This window comes from Buteo buteo, chromosome 23 (genome assembly GCF_964188355.1).
Source record: "Buteo buteo chromosome 23, bButBut1.hap1.1, whole genome shotgun sequence".
NCBI lineage: Eukaryota > Metazoa > Chordata > Aves > Accipitriformes > Accipitridae > Buteo > Buteo buteo.
Genome location: NC_134193.1, coordinates 11,163,822 through 11,182,927, shown reverse-complemented (window position 1 = coordinate 11,182,927; position 19,106 = coordinate 11,163,822). Strand labels below are relative to the sequence as shown.

Sequence of the window (19,106 nt, the reverse complement as noted above, 5' to 3'; positions counted from 1 at the left end):
TCACATTGCAGAGATGCTTTAGCAGAATATTTATTCAATGGCATAGTGAAGAGCAGAACTTGGTACAAACATAAACCCTCAGTGCCTTGCTCACTACTACACCGAGCCCAGGGAGAAGAGATTTCACAATCTCAGGGGAGGAGGGTAGAGGCTGTTCCTTTGCTGTGTGACTGGACAGAGCGCTGGATGTGGATCCTGTGTGCACACACACACGGACTCCCTTGTTTCTGGAAGTCCTATGATGACAGAAAACCTGAGTACAGGGTTTTGGATAAAGCCATGGGCACCTGCTGGGGCACAGCAGAATGAGGGTACAAACCCTTCTGCCAAGGGCAACAGAAGCTGTTAAAGCCATCAGTGCATATCAAGACAGTAGCTGCTGCCTCCATTAAGTCTATCTGCAACCCAAGGCAGTGAGTGGCAGAGACAATTGCCACCAGTGCTCCCAGGGGAGTCCCAAAATGCCTCCTCCGGCCCCTGGCTGGGACACAGCTCTTTTCTGGATGCAGCCCAGAGCCCAGCTTCCAGGAGTGACTGCAGCTCCTGGGGTCACTGCCAGCTCCAGCCATCTAGGCCAAGTCAAGATTAGGGGCTTCATTTTAGACTCTTACATTTGGGTACCTGCTGCAGGGAGAAAAGCTTGAGGGACAGATACAGAGCAAACACCATCAAGCTTGTAATTGCTTCAAGTGTCAGCTCCACTGTCAGAGGGGTCCCCAGGGGGAGCTAATCACCAAACCCATGGCAAGTAAGTCAGCCCAGGAGGAAGGAAGCTTATTGAAACTGTCACTTCAGGCAGGTGGGTTGTGCTCCTCCATGGGTGAATACCTGCAGCCACCCATGGGTGCCTTCACCTACTCATGGAAAACATACCGAGAGAACCTAAAGTGCCACAACTTGATTAGCATGGGCAGGAGGTGACCATGAGAACCACCAGCCATCTTCATGGCTGCCCCCTTGGGAAGGGACAGCAGATCCCCTAGAATAAATACATTACTGATGCCATAGCTTATTTAAGTGCTACTTAGCTGAGGAAGACAGAGGCAAAGCCAGCACCATGTTACCACCAGCCCTCCCCACTCTCAAGTTTGGAAACTGGTGACATCAACACGTAGTCGCTAACAGAAGGCATCAACAGGGCACTGGCTGCATCCCCAGGGGCCACACGAGATGCCAGCCAACCCCCCCCCAGCCCTGCCTCCCCCACTGCCTTCTCACTGCCCTCCAGTCCCTGCTGCCCTCCGGGGCCAGGATGCCATGTGGGAAGAGGCATTCAGCATTACCCAACAGCTAGATGAGTTGCCCATGGATGTTTGGGACAAACAAACATTAATAAAACTACTATATTAAAAGTGTCCTGCAGTAAGGCAGTACAGCACTGTACCATGGCTTCTGCCAAGTGCTCTGCAGCCGGTAGCTCTCAGTGAGGTCAGCCATGTCCCAGGCTCACACAGTACAAATGCTGGAGACATGCCTCAGCCTGTTCTCGGAGACAAAAGCTCACCCAGAGAGAGCTGTGACCAAGCAGCAGCGTTCGTGAGAAGCTGTGGGGAGCCTACCCTGCAGTGACCAGCTTGGGCTGCTGCCCGACAGGCTCAGGAACTGGCCCTCAGCTCTTACGTTCCATCTTTGAAGCAGATGCTCCGAGGAGGAAGCAATTCCCACTACCGGGATCCCTCCTGACTCGGCGGATGGGATTCATGTGCCCAGAGCTCATCTCTGTTGTGCAGGGCTCAAAGCTCTGCAAGCTCCAGAGGAGGTGGCTGCAGTGAGGAAGCTGCAGGAGCAGGTGTACCTGAGTTCAGCTTCTCTGGTTCATGAGCCAGGAGAAGAGCAGTTTCCTGGGCCTCGGCTTCCTGGCCTGCTGGATGCGCACCGTGCGAGGGGAACGCCACACCTTGATGGTGGTGTCATCGCTGGCTGTGAGGAGCAGCTCCTGCTCCACTGGGCTGAACGCCACTGAGTTGACCACGTTGTCGTGCTGCAGTTTTGCCAGACAGATGTTATAGTGCCGGTCCCAGATGTAGCCATGGCGATCCTCTGCCCCACTGCAGTGGACAAGGCACCGGTCAGGATGTCACCCCAGCAGCCCCGATAACTTGTCACTCCCAATCCCCTTCCTTCCACGCAGATGGAGGCAGAAAGTGCCCCAGCCTGGCCAAAGGCCCCAGCCTCCATCTGCAGCTCTGTCAGCAGGGACAGGCCAGCTCCTTCTGGGAACCCAGGGCTGTTTGAAGAGCCCCTTCAACTCAGTCCACAGCACCTGCTGCCTGCAGCCCCCAGGGAGGGCATTTGCCACCCGCTGCCAAACATGCCACAGCCCAGAATTTCCCCTTTCCTCACTGATTTCACAACAGGACCAGGGCAGACAGCCTTTAACAGCACCCTCTGATTCAGTCCTTCTGCTCTTTACAAATCTCCCATTTCCTGCTCTGCTCACAACACACAGGAGTTTCCAGCACATGGACCAGCCCTGCTTGCACAAGCTGGCCTGCAGTGCTGGCCCCGAGGCCCTCCCAGACGCAGGGTCAGAATCCTGCCTGGCCCCATCACCACAGACCTTGCTACGAAGTCCCTGCTGACATCCAGGAAGATGAAGAAGCACTCCTCATTGGGTGTGTAGGCCCGATGTGCACGGAGGGCTCTTTTCACCTCCTTCATTGTCTTCAGGTCAAACACATGCAGATCGATCTCCTCGGCGATGGGTGGTGGCTGCATTGGGTCAGAGATGACACAGTCCCGAGGCCAGGCACGGCTGTTCACATACAGGTACCTTGGGGAGGGGAGCAGAGGGGTTACCCTGCACCTCACTGCATGCAATGAAGCTCACCAAGCCCCTAGCTGTAAATGTGCAGTGCAGTCAAGTGGGGCAGGGACTGAGCAGTTTCTCCGGTCCTTAGCAAGCCTGCAGCTCAGCTCACTAAAATGCAGGCTGAAACATGGGAACACATTGCTGAAACACTTCTTGCCACGTTTGGAAAGGGAAGGGCCACCACAATTGGGAAGGTAGGCCCTAGGGGCTAGGTCAAGCCTCTTTAATCCCATTAAAACCAACCTTAAGGTGTATTGATCTGCCTCGGGAACAAGACACATTGGTGTGGGCAGCTCCTTCACTCTTACAAGGCTCCTTGCCTGACCCTATCCTGAACTGGGCTCAGCAGCGCAGAGGGAAGAAAGCATTCCTGCCAAGATCTGGGGAGATGCTCAGGTGGTAACACATGCCATCAGCACTAGGACATAAATGGGACATGAACAAGCAGAGCGGCCTGCGCAGGCACCCTGCTCCATTCACTACAGTCATTTCTTCTCCTGTTCACCCCACAAAGCCCCAAAGCAGCTGTCGCCCACCCCCTGCAGTGTCTGAAGTCAGCACTGCCAATCCACCACACTCACCTGTGGTCAGGGGAGAGGCCCATGCCAATGATGTGCCCATGGATGTCGATGACATGATCCAGTGAGTCAAAGAACTCATCTGAGCGCCTCTCCTCACCAAGCACCGGCCCAGCAGTTGTCATCTGATGGGGCAGGATCCTTTTAATCCCTTGGGGACAGAAAGCAGAATCAGGTGGTTCTGCAGGCTGCTGCCAGCAGACAGCAAGGCTGGTGGAAGTCCCCAGGCTTCAAGAAGGGGCTTCCCTTAGCACTGCTAAGAAAGAAGAACCGGGCTGCTTACAGTCGAGGACCAGGACAGGGCTGCTGTCCTTGCCAGGCTCCTTCAAGCTCTCACAAGTGGTGCTTTTGGCCAGGACACTGCCCAAAAGTGACACACTGGTACATTCAATCCCAGCCAGGGAGATACCCAGCGCACAGCTGCCAACCCAGCCAGTACAGCCACACCTCGCTCTAAGCCCAGCTCGCAGTGTGCTCTGAAGCACAGGGAAGCTGCGCTGGTCTGGGAGACACTCTGGCTGCAGAAATGTTTTTCTCCTAAACAAATTCTTGGGCTGGGCCCACTTCCTTCAATATCCAGCCTGGAGAAGGCCCAGCAGATCCCTGCTGCAGCCAGTGTGTTTCCCCCAATGCTGTCAAGCGCAGGTGGGGGTCATCCCCAGAAAGCTCCAAGAACTGGGGTTTAAACCCAAACTGGGCTCAAGTGCTTTTGAACTTCCTGAGTAAATGAGACACATGCTATGGGTCAAGCCCTGTCCCCTTCCAGCTCTAGGCAGAGGTCCCAAACACAAACCATCTACAACAGCTTCCTGGAGGACTCCTGTGAGCCTCAGCAGCTCTTGGGCACACATGGGCTTAATCCTCAGCAGGTCCAAGAGTAGCTGGAAGATGGCCCATCCCATCACCCCTCTAAGGTAATCATGGCCGAATACCCTTCATTTTAGTCCCCTTCCGCAGACCAACAACGTCAGGGTGACACCACACTGCACCTCAAGTCTGAGGCCCTTCACATCACTGAATCTGAACCTGGACAGCCCAGGACTTCAGGACAGGACCTTTGCTCTTCCACTCAACTGGCACTGCTCACCAGCATCTTCATCCTCATTTCCGCAGCACTACACTCCCAGTTCCAAACTCAGCTACGTGGCCCCCACACGCACAAGCCAGCAGAACAGGCAGCTTTGCCCATGACTCAAGCCTGCCACCAGCACAAGGGAGAGAGAAGCTCAAAGGAAACTCCTGCAGGAGAAGTGCTTGCATGCCGCAGATCAGGCAAGACAGCACCGATGCCCAGCAGCTGGGAGCATGTCTCCCACCAGCAGCCTGGTGAGAGATGAGCACAACAGCGAGCTCTTTCAAGTACCAGTTCCTTGGGGGCAGACAGCAGATGTACAAAGGCTGGTTTGACACACAAACCAATGGGCAAACCTAACATTTTGCAGTGACTCATGGCTGGAAGAGGAGCTGAGCCGGGGTTCGTCCCTCTGAACAGCCAGTCTGTGCCACAGGCACTGGCCACCAGTCAGCTAGTCACTGGAGTTCAAAGGCACCAAAACCCACAGCCCTGGGATGCTGCACTGGAAGTCGGTGGAGTCCAAAGGCAGGCGCTGCCTTTGCACCACGCTTTGCCGTCGCGTGCTGCAGGCCCCAGCCTGCAAGGCAGTGCTTGCTTGATCCAGCGGATCAAGATGCAGCACTGCTTACAGGGCTGAGTCAGGGCAGACCACCCGCCACTTGTCCAGAGGCAGGTCAAGGTCCACCACATCAGTCTGCGGACCCAGCCATGGACAGGAGCACAGAGCAGAGCTATGCTCAGTCCAGGTCGCATTCCTAGTTTAGGTGGGCAAAGATCAAGTGACTCTTCTCCAAGTTGCCTACAGCTTTGGAAACTGCCTTTCCCTGCCTTACTGGGCTGTACTGGTGCAGGACCAAGTAACAGGAAGGTTAGAAGAGCCTGCAGCAGGAAAGCAAGGCTGTAATTGTGCAAGCAGCAAAAGGAACTGAAACTGTCTGGCTTTACAGAAGAGTATTCTTGCCTGGAAGCAGCTCTCCTTCCCTCCCCACATTTCTACTTATCTGTCTGGTCCTTTCCACTGAACTTTACTACTTTCAGGGGCTTTTGGCAAAGCAGCTAGTCTACCTGCTTCTACTCATCACTGCACTAGCTTCTTATAAATTCAGACTCTGCTAGTCCCAGTGCCTCAACAAGAGAGCCCCAGATGAGCAAGGGAAGTCCTAACCCAGAAAAAGGTCACCAGCAGCGCCATTGCCTGGCTTGTGCTGCAACCACAGTCCCTTGTACCCCACTGAGCAAGGAGGCTGAGTGCCCAGCAAGCTGCCTGGCATCAGCTTGCCATGGAAACACCCCTTGGGGCAGCTAATAACCCACCATGAAGGCTCTTCAGTACCAAACCAGGAGTGCCCAAGTGTCTTGCCAAGACTGAAAGGCCACGTGATGCAGGGTGATCACCTGGATCAGGCAGGCAAGCACAGAGGCAGGCAGGGCTCTGTCTCCCAGAGTTGAGGGGCACTGTGCAAGCAACACACATGTGAACTTCAAGCTGCTCAAACTAGTCTTGCCCTGATGCCCTCTCCATCCCCACAAGACAACAGGGCTGAGGGCCTTCCACACACTCCTATCAGGGCAATCACCGCCCTTCCCAACCACCCGCTAGTGCGCAACTCATGGCTGATGTCCTTAAGTCAGGAGCTCCTTTTTGATCTTCTGCTCATCCCTTCCCATGACTTTCTTGTTTGGCCACGTGTCAAGCCTGGTAGCAACAAAACAACCCTCAGGCAAGTGCTTGTGGTGTCGAACCCCTTTCAGTGACCGGAGGCATCTCAAAAGCCTCACATATCAAGAATCCAGCAGACTGAGCAAAACTGCAACTCACTCACCACAAACAGGCAGCAAATAAAACAGGTCTTTTCCAGATTCAAATTCAGAGCGAGCTGCAGCCCACACCCCCAGGGAGGCTGGCATGCCCTGGGCTCAGACCACAGCCTTACCTATCTGGTGTGGGGAGTAGGTGAGGCATCCTGTGGTGAAGATTAAGTATTTTGTCTTGCTGTTGCTGTCCGTGGAGAGCAGGTTCAGCTCAGGCGGTTTAGTTCTGTTGCGTACAAACAGCTCAGCCACCTTTGTCTCCAACTCTGTCTCGGTCATGGCAGGCCTCACACGGCCCTCCATGATATCATCAAAGAACTGCTGCAGCCCATCCTCTGCTGTCACACCCCCGTCATCCGGAAATTCCTGTAATGCTGGCTCCGGCATCTGCTTCGGCTTGGCCTCCTCTTCCTCACTGTCACTGCCAAGATCAAAGACTGGGCAGGTGGATGTGGAGGAAGCAGCTAGCTGCTCCTCATAGTCCAGGAGCAGGTCTGGGGAATCATACCGGCTGCAGTCAGCCACCATCACAGTCCGGATAGTGCTGGCATTCAGGTTCTGGATTTTGAACAGTCTCTTCACTACATTCACATTCTCAGACTCTATGCCCTGTAAGCAGAAGGGAGAAGTAAGCAGGAACCACCTCACTGGAGGGTCACTCCTACAGCTCAAACTAAGAGCTGCCTGCCCAGACCTTGAGCCTGCACAGTGGACACCAGGCACACACCAACCTCTCTTTGCACTGCTATATGGAGCACTGACCACAAGAAATGGCTCAAGAGGCTGGCCAGCTTTGTTGCACTCCTTCCTATCTTAGAGGTAGGCACACCAAGACAAAAAGCTCCTGCAGGCTGATGACAACAGAGTTGGGAACATAGAGGCCAGGAAGCTTTGCTGCCACCCCTCTGCCCGAGGTCATTAGCTGGTGCTGCTCAGCGCTTTACAAGAATTTCAGGAACAGGCCTGTGCGATAAACATAGGTGCAGCGTGAAGTGCCAACCCACTGGCCTACAAGCAGAAGAGGCAGAGGACCTCCATGCTCTTGGACTTTGCCTATACCCCTCAGCAGGACCAGCCTGGTTATCTGCTCCCAGACACAAGCAGCAGGTCTCTTTCCGCCTAACTGCTCTGGCAGTCTGTGGCTGCACTTCAACACCCTCTGTCAAAGTGGGCAAGGTCCTTCCTCACCTCTCAGAGATAGAAGAGTTAACACTGTAGTGTCAGTGCAGCACAGAGATGTGGTTATGGGAAGGATCTCTGCTACCAGAGGATTCCACCCAGGGCCAGCAATCATTCATGTTAAAAAACACAAAACGCCAGGATGTGCAGCTGTGACATTGAGACAGAGGCAAAACATGGAAGAGGAACATGTCTGAGCAGCACAAGTGCCAGAGAATGAACAAGCAGCAAACAAGCAGTCTAAGGCCAGCACACAGTGATCTCCAGATCTTGTCACAGCATCAGAGACATCAACTGGCCCACAGGTATGTCAGCAAGGACAGGCAGGGCTGAGCTCAGCCTCTCAGCTAGCTCCAGCTCCCAGGAACAACGCACTGAGCTGCCAAGTGGGAGAACAGCCACTGCTCAGATACATGCCAGACTACAGCCGTCCCAGGCCCAGCTGCATACTATCAAGGACCTCAACAACCCTGTTGTGGTTCAGCCACTCTCCTGTTGAGCAACGCATGCTCTAGGGCACTGCACTCAAGTCCTCATCCTAATTAATGGGGCAAGAGTTAATGGAATCTGAGGGCAGAGTTAGAATATTGCAATGGGTACCACAATACCGAGCATGGAGAAACCTCACACAAGGGTTGCCTCAAGCTCAAGATCCTGAGGGCAAGTCAGAGAAGACAAACAGGGAGTACAGGAGGACTGGGCCATTCTTCCCTGGTTGCACCTCCTCCACAGCTTTTCCTCCCCCAGGAGCCAGCAGGAAGCTGCACTGCCTGTGGAGCTGGAACAAAGGCATCTCACCTGGAAAGCGTTGTTCAGCCACAGCACAGAACAGGAGGTTATACGCCCAATCCGATGCAGATTGCCAGATATCAAGTTGGTTTCATTCAGCCAGCAGCCAAACACATCATAGGGCTTATTCCTCACCCTGGAAAGCAGCGTGAAGTTCTCTGGAAGGGAGGGGAAACATGAGCGTGAGGTGATGGCTCCCAGCAAGGGCCCTGGAGAAACCATGGCAGAAGACATAGGAAGTGGCTCAAAGTCTCCACAGGAGAGGCACTGATGCAGCACCTCCACCACAAACTGACCAGACACTGCCCAACCACCATCCAGTTCCAGACACGACTCTGAAGATAGGTTACTTCTCTCTTCTACAGAGATGTGTGGGGAGAGCACGCACAAGGGAAACCAAAATAAAAGGGCAGCCAGATGGAGCCAGACCAGAGAACAATCTATCCTCACAGCCTTTCTCCCAAAGCAGATACCCCAAGGACAAGAACAAGTCAAACATGTACAGAACTTCTTCACTCCCGTCCCTGGGGCTCAGGGCCTTTATGAGCAAGATAGCTGTGCTTTTAGCAGCACTCCTTGATTTATGGCACAGTGGGACTGTAGTACAGAGACAGTGAGAGACAACGCAGTTAGGGTTAGCAAGTTTCACAGAACTGCATCAGAAGAGGTGAAGCAGGCCCAGATGAATGCACTTCAGAAAGCCACGTGAGACCCCAGTGTGGGACCAGCACCACTTGAGTCAGAAATGGTGGCTTCAACATAACAGGTAATGTGGATAACTTCTTGCCTTGTCCAGACTGTCACTTCAAACAGAAGTTAAGTGAGAATAAATATATGCCACACTGCCTTTAGGTGATGATGTGGTGACCTGAGCAGAGTTAAGGCTATCATCTGGAAGGTTTACCCTATGAAACTGTGATTGGGACCCCTTTGCACAGATGGTGGAAGGCAGGAAAAGCATACGTCAAGGCCACTGCACACCTGAAGAGGAAGGGAACCCCAGCACCCACTATTTCACATCTCCCAGTAAGCCCCAATGAAGGCAAGGGCAGCATTTACCCATGCTGATTACAGCAATCTCTCCTGACGAGGAGTTGTGAGGTCCCACAAAGACACCTGACACCAGAAGGAGGGAGTCATCAGAGTTGAACTGGGAGAACTGTGTATAGCTCCAGTTGTACGGCCTCATGTTGGAGCTGTGCTGCAGGGAGATATCCAACTCATTGCTCCAGATCTACAGACAGACAGACAAACAGTCAGGAAACTTCTGAGAAGCCTGAGAGGTTCCACTTCATCTGTTTTGCCAGCACTCACCAGGACAAGAAAAAAAAAATATCAAAGACCCTATTTAACTGCCTCCCGGTCCCGATTTCCCTGTCAACTCCCCTGACAGAAAATGGCCAACAGCCTTGGAGAGTGGCTAAATGCAGGACTACTTCTCCATCAGCCAGTGGAGAAGGTGTTCAGGCAGTGAATGGCACTGTCACAGCTGGATTCTTCAGCATATTTAGAGATATTTCTCACAAGACAATCACTCATGCAAGACATCTTCTGCACTGGATCTCCACACTCTTTGTTAGACCCATGGCACAACAGGGGACTGATGTGCACCTAGAAAGCAGCGAGAGCCAGGCAGGCACCTTGGCCACCTTCACACAGGCTGGAGCTGGAATCCTCAGCCCTCAAGGCTACGTTTGCAAGAGTCATTAGTTCTGTGGCTTTAAGAACTCAGCATCTGCAGGAACCAGCCTAAGTCCAGGGACACCTGGTCAAACCTCTCCTCTCCACAGACTTCCTACAGGCTGCTCTCCCAGCTAAGTCCTACTAAATCAAAGCTGGAAGGGTTGTGCAGGGGAAGCTGCCACTTTACCTTGACGGTACAGTCTTTGGAGCATGATGCAAACAAACAGCCAGAGTGGGAGAAGCTGAGGTGCAAAACCTGGTCATTGTGCTCCTTCAGAGCCTGCACTTCCACGCAAGGGATGGTGTCGTAGAGCCTCTGGAACTCGTCATACCAGGAGACAGCAGCTGTAACACACAAGCAGGGACATGGGACAGGAACATAAGTGGAGGGAAGCAACAGACCTGAGCTAAACACAGCAGCCACAGAATCAGTCTTTAATAAAGCACAGTCTTGACGCGTGCTAGACAAGCCAGGAGCTCTGCTGGGGCCACCATACCTACGGGTTCAGCTGAGTTAGCAGGGCTTAACATTTTTCTGAGTAGCTTCCCCACTCCCAACCCCCACCCAAAAAAATCTTTTCTTCTAGTAAACACACAACTCCGCACCATACCACTACTTCCTAAACCCGTACAGCCACTGCAAGAAACATCCAGGGCATAGCTGTCAGCTATCTAACAAAAACCTTGCTCAGGACAAAACAGCCGTCAGAACTGCAGACGTGCTCCAGCACAACACAAACAAATCTATCATGTGATGAGAGGGAAGCTGCTCCTCAGGGTAGCGGGCTCCACTCTGATTATCTTTATCTTGTCTAACACAGAATTAAGAAGGTTCCAGAAAGGGTTTGAGACCAGGAAAAAACATCTCCATGAGATAAGAGACTAGAGAAAACAAGAGAGAATTGGGGCTGGATGCAGTGTGCCAGGACAGAAGAGGAGCCCTGCAGTACAAGGGCCTGGAGCACACTCGCAGAAGTCACAGTGATGGCCAGCAAAGAGACAAATAAAGAGGTTTTTTAATGAAGCACCTGGTAAGACAGCCTACAGACTTCTTGCTGCAGCAAATCCCAAGGAAGCAAAGAGGATTAGACATGTATATGGATAAGGGCCAATTTCCCTATTTACACTGAACAGGACTAAAGGTTTTTTTGAAACTCACTGCAGCCCAGGAGGCAGCTGCAGGCAGGGAGCAGCTTGCTGCCAGGACATCCCACCATTTCTCACCAAGCTATGCACTTCATCCCCCTCTGAAGCTTAGTCCTGGCCCGTCTGGCTGGGAAGCAATCTGAACAGATCCATATGACCAAGCAACTCCAACATTTCCTCTTACAAGACCCACTGGATACCATTCTCCAAACTGCAGAGCTGCCCAGGGCAGGCAGGCTGGCAGGGTATTTCCCCAAACTCCTGCTTCAGCCCCTTCCTGGGCCTGCCAGCCACCCCCTGCCCCCGCTGCCTCACAGCTCCAGAAGTGCAGCCTGGGAGGTGCCTGAATACATTACTGAGTTACACCAACTGCTCAATCCCAATTAGTGCTAAAGAACAGGGCTGGCAGCTTACTAACTAGCTCCAGGAGGCCGGAAGTGAACGAGCCTGGTCAAAGAACCTCGGGTAAAGATAATGTCCTCAACCCCACAGAGCTCCAGGGTCTCCGCAAGTGAAATCACACAGCCCGAGTCATCCCATCCACATCTCATCTCTTCTCAGAGCCCTTCTGCACTGGTGTTCCCCACTGCAGGGAGATGGGCTCCTGCTGCTTGGTCCTCAGCATTTCTTCCCATCCTTCTGTAGCAACAGCAACTCAAGGTCAAGAAGCCAATTCCCTCCGCCGTGGCCACACTGGGAGCCCCGTGCACATCCTTGGGGCGGCAGATGGAACACAGCCGTCCCGGACCTCTGCAGCAGGCTAGGAACAGGCTTTTCAGTCTCCAAGAGAGACCCACCTTGGCAGCAAGGGCTCCTGTCAGCAGGTCTCCAAGGCCTGTCTCAGCTGGTGCAACAGCATTAAGTTACCCTTCCAGACTGCACCAAACCGCTTCCAGCACCTGATACTCACCAGAGAACAGACCCGTGACTGTAGACTGCCGCCACCAAGACTGCCGACAGCTCTGCCCAGGGAAGGCCCCGCCAGGCTCAGTTGATGCTGACTGTTAATGGGTCATCTTCCTACTGCGAGTCGAGGCCAAGATCAAGTCCGACCTGCCCTCGCAAAGTGGGTCAGCAACTGCCTTAGCATTTACCCACTGTACAATTAAATGGCCGTACACCCACCTCCCTCTCCACACAGCAGGCACACGCGTTCTCCCTCCACAGCCAAGCTGCAGCTGCTGCCTACGTCTTATGGAAATAGTCTGATCAGCTAATGTGTACTTGCAGCTCTTCCTAGTCCAGATGAGAAAGGGACAGAGCCTGAAGCGGAGGCTTGCTGTGAGGTCCTGATCAGGAAAAGCCAGCAGCGATTACCTTGGAATCCAACTGGGCTGTGATGTAGCAGCACACAGTGACTCACTGCGTCTCCTCAGGATCTCCCTCAGCAGCAGCAGTGCCCAGACAAGCTGTGCAGTAGCTACCAGAGAGCACCTGCCTAGAGAGAGCTCAGAAACCACCTTTCTGCAAAAGGAAGGGAAAGTTGAAGCATTTTCAACTACCCGATGCCCCTTTCTGAAGGGTTTGGGCCGTTCCAGAGCCCTTCACGTGCACGTCACCACCGAAGCCTGCAGACCACTAACGTGATACGGTTTAGTGGCTCCATCACCTTTGACGCCAGAGAACGGAGGGTTGAGCAGCAGAGGGGGAGATGATTTCTCCCTTCTAGGCTCACAGCAGGGATGCTTCGGGAGCCGCCACCCGGGGAAAGGCCCCCCCCCAGGGCCGCCGGAGGCCCCGGGGCCGAGCAGCCCCCTCGCCCGGCCCGGCTGCCCTGCCTGCTCGGCAGGTTCGGGGAAGGCAGGCAGCCAGCCCCGCGGGCAGCCACGCCAGCCCCTTCCTTCCCTTCACGCCAGCGCACCTGGGTGCCGGGGCACCTCCCGGGAGATGCGATAGTAGCGGTAGAAGAGCTCCTTCCAGAGGAACTCGTCCCGGGCCACGGCGTGCCACTGCCGGCACACCAGCCCCGCCGAGAGTACGTCTACGTGGTCCAGGTAGAGGAAGATCTCGTAGAGGACGCTGTCGGGGAGGAGGGGGCCGCCGCCCGCATCCATCGTGTCATTCTGCCGCCGCGCCTGGAAGCAAACGGGGCGGGGGGGAGGGGTGAGGCCCGGCCGCCCGCAGCCCCGCACCGGCAGCCCCGGAGGGCCCACGCCCGCCGCCCCGGGCCGCCCCCTCACGGCACCTCGGCAGCTCCGGCGGCTCCGCTGCCCCCGCCTCCCCCGCGCAGCGCTTCCGGCCTCCCCACCCCGCACTTCCGCTCCGGCTTTCACGGGCCACTCTGGGCGCCCCTCTCGGTGGTTGGCGCCCCCCCTCCAATCACCGCGCCGCTTATCTGCCGCAGGTCGGGGAGCTCGAGCCCAGAGCTCCCCACGGCGCGCTAGGAGCAGCTAGCCGAGCGCGGCACGCTCGCTCACGAGCGACCTACGGCGGCAACTCTGCCCCGCCCCGCCCCGCCCCGCCCGGCCTGATCAGACCCCGCCCCGTCCGAGCAGGCCACGCCCTCACGATCGCGCCCCGCCCCCACCCGAACAGGCCCCGCCCCACCACCGGCGGGGGCGGGGCCTCCCGGGGCCCCCGCGCCTGTGGCGACCCGCCCCCCCCGCCCCGGGGTCGGTCCCCGCTGCTCCCCCGGCGGCCCGGCCCGTGGGGCCCCCCAGCCCCCGGCCTTGACCCCGGCTTTGACCCCGGCCCTCCCGGCCTGCAGCTCCCGGAGGCCGCCGCCTGGCCCGGCTCCAGGCCGGCCGCGGTGCCCGCCTGACCCCGCCACCCTCCCGCCCCCGCCGCTTCCCGGCAGAGCGGCCCCCGCCGGACCGGCACCATGGTGGCCCTGGGCACCCTCCTGCTTCTCAGCCTGCTCCTGACGGCCCCGCCGGGGCTGGGGCAGGGGGCGGCGCGGCGGCGGCGGCCGCCCCCTCCCCAGAGCCCCTTGGAGAAGGTGGCGGCTCAGGAGGAGCTCAGCCTCCCCCAGGTGAGGGGCCGGGGCCGGGCGGGTCTGAGGGCACCCGTCCGACCCCCGCACCGGGGCTGGGGGCACAGCCCCGCGCTCGGGGCCCCAGGGGCTGCAGCCTGTCCCCCTGCGTGTCCCCCTCCAGCTCTGACCCCACAGCGTTCCCCTGGCCCGCAGCATCGTCCCCCCCAGACCTGCCCTTGCAGCCTGTCCCCCAGCCCGAGCCCCCCCGGCGCGACCCCATGCCACAGTGGGGGCCACAGGAGCCCAGCTCAGCCCCCGAGCGCTGCCCACAGAGCTGCCCCACGAGGCAGGCACAGGGGCCGAAGCCTCGCCAGGGACCCCCAAACTGGCCAGCTGCCGTCCAGCCGGCCCCCCAGCTCCTGCAGCCACCTCTATCCTCAGCCCGGGGGACAGTGCAGCCGTTCTCGGTCTTGGGTTTGGCACTCATGCCCCTCCGCGGCGCTGGGCACGGCCCCCAGCCAGGGCTGGGGTTGAGCTCGGGGCTCTGCCAGGGGGTCCGAGCTGGGGCCACGGGGTCTGGGCGTGGGAGCGGAGGAGTGCTTGCACACCACACACCCAGGGCTGCACTGGGGTGCTTGCAGCCTGGCTTGGCAGTGTGAGGCACGGGCACATGCCTCAGGCACCCCTTCCCCACAGCCCCCCTGCTCCAGCCTGTCCCTGTGCCAGGCTCCTATCTGTCCTGCTCTGTCCCACCCGCCAGCTCCCGAACAAGGGCAGTGGTGCCCTGTTGGCACACCAAGGGGCCAGGCTGTGGGCAGAGGTGCCAGGTGAGGGGACACAGCACAAAAGAAGGGTGCTTGGGGTGGTGGGTGCCCAGGGCAGCAGGGTGGTGGCCCCTTGAGGCGGTGGCCCGGTAAGACCGTGCCACCCCTGTGCCATGCAGCTCGCAGGGAGGTGGTTCCTGGTCAGCATGGCCTCACGCTGCAGCTACCTGGCAGAGCACAGCCACCAGCTGGAGGCCACAGCGGTGACGGTGACCATCCCGGACGGGCAGAGCCTGGCCATCAGCACCTTCAGGAAGCTGTGAGTGATGTCAGCCACTGAGGCTGCAGGCAGGGACAGGGACGGGGACGCTGCAGGCAGGTCGGAGCAGGGCTGGTGCCCTGGGATGGGGGACCCTGGGTGGGACAGGGACGCTGCAGGCAGGTCGGAGCAGGGCCATGCCCTGGGATGGGGACGCTGTGTTGGATGGGGACGCTGTGTTGGACAGGGACGCTGCAGGCAGGTCAGAGCAGAGCCAGTGCCCTGGGATGGGGACGCTGTGTTGGATGGGGACGCTGTGTTGGACAGGGACGCTGCAGGCAGGTCAGAGCAGAGCCAGTGCCCTGGGATGGGGACGCTGTGTTGGACAGGGACGCCGCAGGCAGGTGAGAGCAGGGCCAGTGCCCTGGGATGGGGACGGGGGATGCTGGGTGGGACAGGGACACTGCAGGCAGGTCAGAGCAGGGCCAGTGCCCCGGCCATGGGCTCCAAGGAGGATAGAGCTGCCCCAGAGCAAAGTGTGGCTGGGATCTCCTCTAGGACGTTTTGTGGTAGAAGCCCTGGCCATGGCAGGCTGGCACTCTGCCACCCGCACAGCCACGAGTCTGGGGTGGGCTTGGGCTGCCCAGGCTGGGCAGGGTGGGGGGCAGCCAGGCTGGGGAAACCGAGGCACTGAGCAAGCACGTGGTCAGTCCATGGCCACCCAGCCAGGGACAGGCTCTCAGGCCACCCCAGCGGCAGCATGGCTGAGGAGGGGGATCTTCAGCACATCCTTGGGCACTTTACCTCGGCCCAGGGGGGTCTGAGGGGCTGAGCCAGGCTCAGAGCTGCAGGGAGGGGGCAAGGACTCCTCAGACTCAGCAGGTTTTCGGGCTCTGCATCTCTCACTCTGTCTCCATGGGGCTCTGGGACACCCCTTTGCAGCATCTCCCTGGGGAGAAAAGTCCCAAGGAAACAGGTCCCATATGTGCCCTGGCAAGTGGGGCGGGCAGGGACCTGGGCTGGATCCTCCCCAGCCTGTGCCAACAACCTCCTCCTCTCCCCATACAGGGATGGGATGTGCTGGGAAATCAAGCAGCGGTACCTCCCTGCCCAGGCCCACGGACGCTTCCTCCTGAAGGGTGAGGGAGGCCTGGCTGGGGTGGCAGGGGGGCTGCGGGGACCAAAGAGCTGGAGCCGCCCACTCCTGCTCTTGGCGGGGCTTTGGTGCTGGTGTCCTCCCTCCCAGTGCCCTCCCAATATCCCACCTCTGGGGTCTTAAAGTACCCCAGTGCTGGATGCCATCACAGGCAGCACCATGGGCTGCCACCAGCTGGTGAAGAATGGCACCCTGTGGGGCTGCACCCACTCTGGCCCTGATTTTCACCCCTTGTATACCCCACTCCTGGTGAAATGAGGTCCAGGGGCTAACTGGGCTTAACTAGGACTAACTGGGGCTGCCCTCTGCCACAACTGTCTTTCCCAGGCCATGGCTATGGCAGCAAGGTGGACATGGTGGTGGGCGAGACGGACCACAGCAGCTACGCCATCCTCTATTACCAGAAGGGCCAGAGCATCTCCGTCAAGCTCTATGGTGGGTCAGCACCCGGGGGCTTGTGGCAGATGAAGGACGGGGGCAGCAGCAGGGTGGGAAACCTGTGCTGGGCTCTGGGGCTGCCTGCCAGAGCCCCAGAGGACCCAGACGTAGGGATGGGGTCTCCCCATGGGGCCCGGTGCCCAAATGGAGAGTTTTGTCCTCAAACGCTGCAGGGGGGGCCGATCCAGGAACCGGCTTTCTGAGCTGAAAGAGCCCTTGGCCAGGAGCTTTGCCGTGGGTGGCACAGGGAGCTTTGGGGCAAGGACAGGCAGGGCTCGAGGCTGCTGACGGCGTCTCCCTCCCCCCGCAGGACGGACCAGCCAGGTCAGCGATGCCATCATGGACAAGTTTGAGCAACGTGTCAGGGCTGTGGGTCTGAGTGAAGACATGACCTACTACTTCCCCACATATGGTGGGTGGCACACGGTCCCCTGGGAGCAGAGGGCACCTGTGGAGGGGGCTGCACCCAGGAGGGGCCTGGCAGTGGGGGCTGGGGCCCTCTAGCATGGGGAGGGGGTTTGAGCAGTTTGTGGCCCTGTGTCACCCACAGCAGGACAATGTGTGGGGTCTGTCCCCATGCTGCTGCCACCCCAGGGACAAAGATGCAAGGACAGGACTGTGCCCCACAGTGTCCCCGGGGTGCACAGTCTGGGGGTTATAAGTACCCAGGCTCTCTCTTTTGCAGGGTTTTGTGACTCTGCGGATGAGTTTCACGTCCTTGATGGTGAGTTGTGGATCCCAGGTGATGCGCTGGGTCCCCACCATGCGCTGGGCTCAGTCCCAGGCCAGGCACCGCAGCAGCTCTCCTTGCCCTTGCTGTGGGCTGGGCATGCCAGGCTGGACCCACACCACACCACAGCCGAGTGGTCCTGCCCCAGGAGCGCAGGGGAGCTGGTCTGGCATGAGGGATCCATGCCAGACCATCATGTAGGACAGGTCCCTCCATGCCCTTGTGTGGGGTGAGGAGGTGGCAGACCATCACCCAGGATGGGCATCAGGTGCACCCTGGCTAAGCCAAGCCCCATTTGGCCCCCACATGGGTCAGGCTGGGCTTAGTGGGGTCTCTATTGGTGTTTGCCAGGGTGAGGGCTGGTCTGGGATGGTGTGACCTGGGACAGAGACACCCTGGGGTGAGGGCTGGGGTCCCCGGGGACAGCTCCATCACTTGTCATTGGTGCTGAGGGAGGCAGAGGTGGGTCTCCAGCCCTGGTGCTGGGCTTGGACATCTCCCTAGCCCCTCAGCACTTCTCTTTCCCTTCCAGAAACAAAGCCATAGGTGCAGATGGTGTTGCCAGGAGGTCCCCAGAGCTCGGTCCTTGCCTCATCCAGCCATCCATAGCTATGCAGGACTTAGCTGGGGTTTGGCTAGACCCTGCTGCTGCTCCACAGCCCTGGAGCCAGCCCCAGAGCTTGTGGGCTCCTCCAGCTGCACTGGCACCTGTGCCTGTCCTTGTCTTGTCCCCCTGCAGCTTTGTGTCACCCTTCTGCTCTATGCCCTGGTGTCCTGCAGCAGCCAGCAACACCCCAATAAATGCCTCGGAGAAAGGTCTGTCACCCCTTGATCTGCCCGAGCAAGGCCAGCGCTGCCTCCACCCCTGGACTGCTGGTGCCCTGGCACCATGCTCCCAGCCCAGGGCGTGCCGGGGCGGGTCCTGGGGGGGCCATGCAACCCCCACCACGCAGCTCCATCATCCTCTCCCTGAGCCTCAACCCAACCATGGGGGCAGTTCCCGATTCACTCTTGGGTGCTATAGTGCACGTGAGTCTGCCTGGTGAGTGAGAGAAAGCCCTGAGCGCCCAGCACAGTGTGGGGAAAAGCACTGTGCCTGGTGCTGTGGGGCCGCATGGGTTTGGGGGGTGCTGGGGACCGGTGCAGCATCAGCCCTTCCCCCAGGACAAACCAGGAGATCCCTCAGGGACCCCAGAGGAGGAAGCCTTGGCCCCCAGTGGTCCTGCTGGTCCCCAGGGCTTCCGAGGCAGTGAAACACCCTGTTCCCCTGTCCTAGCCCTGCGGACTGCATTCCGCAAAGGGCTGCTGCCTGGGCCGGACCCCTGCCTGCGAGGGCTTCCCAAAGCCTGCCTGTACAGCCAGCACCCAGCTGGAGAGCCAGGCAAGGGACGTCCTTTGCATGCTCCGAGCATGCTGCGGGGGCTATGGGGGCTTGGACCAGGGGTGCAACCAAGGGAGAGGGGCTGCAGCGCCTTGCAGGACCACTCTCCCCTGCGTGTCCAGCCTGGCTGAGGCTGTCCTGCCACGCGCCTGGGCCGGGATGTTTTGGGTGAGTGGTGCCAATTCCCCAGCGCAGGCTGGGTGGTGGGAGGGGATGGGGAGCAGCCCCCAGCAGCAGGCTGCTGCGGTGCCCCGGCCACCCCGCAGCCCCTGGGGCGGTGAGCAGCCCTCTGCCCCCAGCGCCAGCATTTTGCAATCTTAGTGGAAACTGGTAACACATGTTGTTTATCAGGGACTTATGTAAGGCACTGCCACGTGACTTGCCCGAAGC

At 58.3% G+C, this 19,106-nt stretch overlaps 2 protein-coding genes across 8 annotated transcripts; one reads left to right on the top strand and one right to left on the bottom strand.

The window, feature by feature from the left end:
• Nucleotides 1–14: 14 nt before the first annotated feature.
• On the bottom strand, nucleotides 15–13,488 carry FBXW5 (F-box and WD repeat domain containing 5). 6 transcript variants are annotated; one of them, XM_075054728.1, is made up of 10 exons: nucleotides 13,260–13,484; nucleotides 12,936–13,149; nucleotides 10,116–10,273; nucleotides 9,305–9,479; nucleotides 8,255–8,403; nucleotides 6,786–6,886; nucleotides 6,400–6,698; nucleotides 3,394–3,541; nucleotides 2,561–2,773; nucleotides 15–2,048 (listed from the first exon to the last, which is right to left on the bottom strand). In XM_075054728.1, exons 2-10 carry the CDS (start codon nucleotides 13,126–13,128, stop codon nucleotides 1,802–1,804), a joined length of 1,683 nt encoding a protein of 560 aa, XP_074910829.1. In that variant the 5' UTR covers nucleotides 13,129–13,149; nucleotides 13,260–13,484; the 3' UTR covers nucleotides 15–1,801. The 6 variants fall into 6 exon arrangements, 5 of the variants coding, with proteins under 5 accessions (XP_074910829.1, XP_074910825.1, XP_074910826.1 ...); XM_075054724.1 differs by having other exon boundaries at nucleotides 6,400–6,886; nucleotides 13,260–13,482; XM_075054725.1 differs by having other exon boundaries at nucleotides 6,400–6,886; nucleotides 13,323–13,482.
• A 198-nt stretch (nucleotides 13,489–13,686) lies between these two features.
• C8G (complement C8 gamma chain) lies at nucleotides 13,687–18,340 on the top strand. 2 transcript variants are annotated; one of them, XM_075054938.1, is made up of 7 exons: nucleotides 13,687–14,045; nucleotides 14,932–15,071; nucleotides 16,080–16,150; nucleotides 16,495–16,602; nucleotides 16,916–17,017; nucleotides 17,291–17,329; nucleotides 17,868–18,335. In XM_075054938.1, exons 1-7 carry the CDS (start codon nucleotides 13,896–13,898, stop codon nucleotides 17,879–17,881), a joined length of 624 nt encoding a protein of 207 aa, XP_074911039.1. In that variant the 5' UTR covers nucleotides 13,687–13,895; the 3' UTR covers nucleotides 17,882–18,335. The 2 variants fall into 2 exon arrangements, with proteins under 2 accessions (XP_074911039.1, XP_074911040.1); XM_075054939.1 differs by lacking the exon at nucleotides 16,916–17,017 and having other exon boundaries at nucleotides 17,868–18,340.
• Nucleotides 18,341–19,106: the final 766 nt, after the last annotated feature.

What these genes read in the sequence shown, in the direction of transcription:
- C8G (XM_075054938.1), top strand. Translation starts at nt 13,896, where the DNA reads ATGGTGGCCCTGGGCACCCTCCTGCTTCTCAGCCTGCTCCTGACGGCC. An exon ending in ATCAGCACCTTCAGGAAGCT is followed by an intron (nt 15,072 to 16,079) that starts GTGAGTGATGTC and finishes CTCCCCATACAG; the next exon opens with GGATGGGATGTGCTGGGAAA. An exon ending in CATCTCCGTCAAGCTCTATG is followed by an intron (nt 16,603 to 16,915) that starts GTGGGTCAGCAC and finishes CTCCCCCCGCAG; the next exon opens with GACGGACCAGCCAGGTCAGC.
- FBXW5 (XM_075054724.1), bottom strand. Translation starts at nt 13,128, where the DNA reads ATGGATGCGGGCGGCGGCCCCCTCCTCCCCGACAGCGTCCTCTACGAG. An exon ending in CCAAAGACTGTACCGTCAAG is followed by an intron (nt 9,480 to 10,115) that starts GTAAAGTGGCAG and finishes GTCTGTCTGTAG; the next exon opens with ATCTGGAGCAATGAGTTGGA. An exon ending in AGCAGGGACTTCGTAGCAAG is followed by an intron (nt 2,049 to 2,560) that starts GTCTGTGGTGAT and finishes TGTCCACTGCAG; the next exon opens with TGGGGCAGAGGATCGCCATG.